At 40.7% G+C, this 4,062-nt stretch overlaps 1 protein-coding gene across 1 annotated transcript in view; it reads left to right on the plus strand.

Annotated features, from left to right (window-relative positions):
• The window catches only part of LOC109851222 (truncated FRIGIDA-like protein 1), a 6,483-nt gene continuing 2,891 nt past the window's right edge, over nucleotides 471-4,062 (plus strand). Inside the window, exon 1 of the mRNA XM_020421259.1 lies at nucleotides 471-1,424. Coding sequence (XP_020276848.1) covers nucleotides 566-1,424 — 859 coding nt within the window. The 5' untranslated portion in view covers nucleotides 471-565. The remainder of the gene's footprint in view (nucleotides 1,425-4,062) is intronic.

Consider the following 4,062-nt stretch of genomic DNA (forward strand, 5'->3'; position numbering starts at 1 on the left):
AATTTTACATAATTAACATCTTTTTGGTCAGGTTTAGTCGATTTTGTTAATTATTTAGTAAAAAAAATCATATTTGCTAATTATTTTTTAGAAAGAGTCTTTTTTGAAAAAATCTTCTTCTTGTAGATCTTTTTTTCAGATCCCCTATCACTCTGTCGTTCCTCCCATTCTTCTCTCTCTCTCTCTCTCTCTCCACTCTATTGTAGTACTACCAGTACCACCCCTCTTAATTCAATTCTGATATACTAATTATAGTGTTTATCTAAAAAGGGGATTTTATATATTTTTCTTTTATCATTTCATGTAACACCAGGAGGTTAGCTGGAAAAAAAATACCAAAACTTAATGGGGGGTGTTTTCTGCAACACCCGAGACCTAAGGGGTTTATCTGGTAGGTTTAAACTTAAGGGGTTATCTGGAAAACGGCCACCGTTAAGTAGGGTTCCCATTAGGATATTGTCACCGCGTTAGGGCTTGATATCGTCTCCACTCGTCCCCGGCGATTGGAATAGAACGGTAGGGTTTCTCTGTTCTGCGAATTGGAGCTCGAAATCGAAAGAAGAAGATGGTGAGCAACATCAGCAAGATCGAGGATGCCATAAACTCGATCCCGGAGAAGAAGGAAAAGCTTCGAAAATCCTTGGAGTCTCTCCAATCCTACTCTTCGTCCCTGGCCAGCCTCACCCTCGATTGGAAGGACCTCGAAGATCACTTCTCCTCCATCGAGAAGTCCATCGACGAGCGATTCCGGGCATTAAAAGAGAAGGAGAAGGGGATCCAAAATCAAGAGGAGGAGGAGGAGGAGGAGGAGGAGGCGAAGGAGGATCCTCACCCTCACGACGACGCGGCGGCGGCGGCAGAAGGGGAGCCAACTCCGAGGCCGGAGCTGCGATCGCTGTGCGTGAACATGGACGGCAAAGGTCTCCGGGCTTACGTTAGCGAGAACAGGAAGGATCTTGTTGCCCTGAGGGAGGAGCTAGCCCCGGCCATCAGGTGCGCCCCCGATCCCGCGGTGCTGGTTCTCGACGCCATGCACGGATTTTACCCTCCCAATTCTTCGAGCTCCGATTTCAAGAATAAGAACAAGAGGAAAGGCAAAGGAGGCGACAATGAGGAGGACGGAGAGACCCAAATCAACCGGAGGATCTGCATCAATCTTCTCGAGAAGCTCCACCTGGTCTCCCCGAATATCGGTCCCTCCGTTAGAGAAAGGGCCAATAAACTGGCTTTTGATTGGAAGTCCATGATTCCCAAGTTCGGCGATAATTGCCTCGAGTCCCTGGGTTTCTTGAACCTCATCGCGGCCTACGGTCTGGTCTCTGAGTTCCCAACCAACCAAATTTTGGAGCTCTTTGTTTCTGTGTCGCGGAGGAAGCAAGCCGTTGATCTCCTCAAGAGTCTTGGACTTGTGGATAAGTTGCCTGGTGATTCTCCCTCCCCCCTGCTTCTATTTATTACTCTGCATATATTTTCAACACTGTTATAAATAGCGGTAAATAGACCCGCAATAGCGGCGCTAATAGCGTTAGCGGTCTCTTCCTGCCCGCTACGCTATCGCGTAATAGCGGTGACATATTACGGAATATGTCTGTTCGCAAAAACGGCCAATAGTGTCATAACAGTAAATAGTGAGTGATTGCATTCGAAATTTACTTTTGGAATGTTATTTAAAAACGGTTTGAGGCTTATTTTTTTAGAATTAAACTCAATCCTTGACCATTGCATTCCACCGTCTCATGTGATTTTCAGCATACTCCCGTCACCTTTCATAGCCTTTAGCACCTACCTTGATACTTCCTTTCACCTCCTTCACCGTGAGCTCCTCTTAGGACAGTCCTGTCACCGCTAAGCTCTTCTTCTCGAAGACGATGACTTTTTGACTCATCTAGTCATCTTCGGTATTACGTGATGGTTACATGTCTATTTTATGTTTAGGATCTCTTTAAATCATCCAATATGTACTTTTAGATTTCTTAGATTTTTCTTTAATTTTTTTTAGTATTTATACATATCTTAATTAGACCGCTATTTGACTTTGCGTTTTTTAACGTTATTTTGCCGCAATAGCCCGAAATAGCCTTAGTGATGCCTTACGCTACCCGACGCTATCCGCTATTGATAACCTTGATTTTCAATTTGCGCAACATCTATTGTGGGGAAATGCTCAAACATAAGTTGTATGTTACTACTATTTGGTAATGTTGTCACAGTAACTGCCTTGTATGTACTTGAATCAAGTCACTCTCTTTCCTTATAAATATTGCATCCAACACAATACTAAACATTGATAATCATTTTGACTTGCAAACACCATAGATTAACCATTCTTGCTCTGTTGCTCGTCGCCCTTTCGTATATTAATATTGGAAGCTCAACATGTATCATGAATGTCTTCTGTTAGTTGAATAGTGTGGGCTAGCTACTTGGGCAATATAGCGATGGTTCTCAAAATGACTTCATGAACTTGCAAATGTTTTGGTATTATTATTTTAAAAGCGGTCTAAGCACCTAAGGAGCTAAGAATAGCCAAGAAGCCCAAGTTAGATGTTTGGGCAGGCGTGGGCTGCTTAAGCGGACCACATCATGTAGGAAATGAGTATGTGACCTATTTGAACATAGTGGAATTTGAAGAAAATAGATCAACTTAAAATGAAAATACTCAAATCAGATATCTACATTCAAATTCAAATTAGACAGAATATTGAAGCTATGATTTAAAGTCTTTGAAAATCCTCGATCGGTGTCTCCCCTTAGCCTTTCTCTTTGCTACTAGAGTCATTGTCCTTGAGTTCTAAATGTTGTTGGAGCCGTCTTCTATCACTACCGTCACTTGTAGAAAGGCAATTTATTGTTACATATTATTGTTGTAGTTTTGTTTCAACAATGTTAAATATATTTTGTTTATGATCTTCCTCTTTTATTTTTCTTTCATCTTATTTTCATCATCCTTTCCTTCTATATTTTATCTTCTTCTCATGTGCCTTTCCAGTGTGGCAAAGACAGCTGCTAAAAAATATTTCGAAAAGCGCCCACATACCGCTTAGGTGTCCGCCGGGTCTAGGGCTTATAAGTGCCCAATGCTTTCTAGAATATTTGTTTCAGTTATATAATTTGTTGGTGGAAAAAGATTCAGTACAAAGTATTGATACATGGATAAAATGTACAGATCCTGTTCTTAGTTTGAAGTATCTTCAAGCTGTTGCAATAGAACAATCTTGGCTGCTCCAAGCAAATGATTTTTTTGTCTCCTTTACATCCAAGTAAGTACCATAGATTGGAAGGCGGCCTCAACTTATTAAAAGCCCATCAATTTAATCATCTACACTTTTAGGAGAATCCTGATTGCATGTTGATGAAGTCCTCATATAGCCACATACCTCTAGCTTTCAAATGACTGCTTTGAGAATTTCTGCTTTGGTTCCAGAATTGGTGAAGCCCAAGATGAAAAATGGAGTTGAAAGAGGCTAACAGGAACTGATTGGAAATTATGCAAGGACTTGGCCTTGCCAAACTAACTCAATTTCTATAAAATTCATGCTTTTCTATCTCAGTGAGACTCAGCCTTTGTATGGGCTTTACTTTATTACACACGATTAGAACATGGTTCTTGGATGGTACAACTTATCTGTTAACTCATGACCCTTTCCTAATTGATTTCCCAAGCATCACTATAAATTAACTGAAACATACTGAAGCAAAACATCATTCCAGTTACTCCTTTCTAGTTTTTCACTCTATTACATACTTCTTGTAGTTTGTGCACTAGCTGGTTCTCGTTGCACTTACCCATTCCATCTCAGTAGAGTCTTCCTCATCTCAGTTTTAGCTCGCAACTCAAGCTCATTTCTTTCTTCACCATGTGATCATTTCTTATTCTCTCTTTTGGCACGTTGCCCCCCGTATATCTTCTCAACATTCTCATGTCAAGCATGCTTGTTTTGAACATGTTTCCTAGACAACAAACATTATCATCCATATGCATGATTCACAATGTTTTTATCTTAAATGATTTCTTCTCAATTTCATTGGTACCCTATGTTCACATAGTTCAATTCCGTACTC

Source organism: Asparagus officinalis, chromosome 8 (genome assembly GCF_001876935.1).
Source record: "Asparagus officinalis chromosome 8, Aspof.V1, whole genome shotgun sequence".
In the NCBI taxonomy this organism is placed as follows: domain Eukaryota; kingdom Viridiplantae; phylum Streptophyta; class Magnoliopsida; order Asparagales; family Asparagaceae; genus Asparagus; species Asparagus officinalis.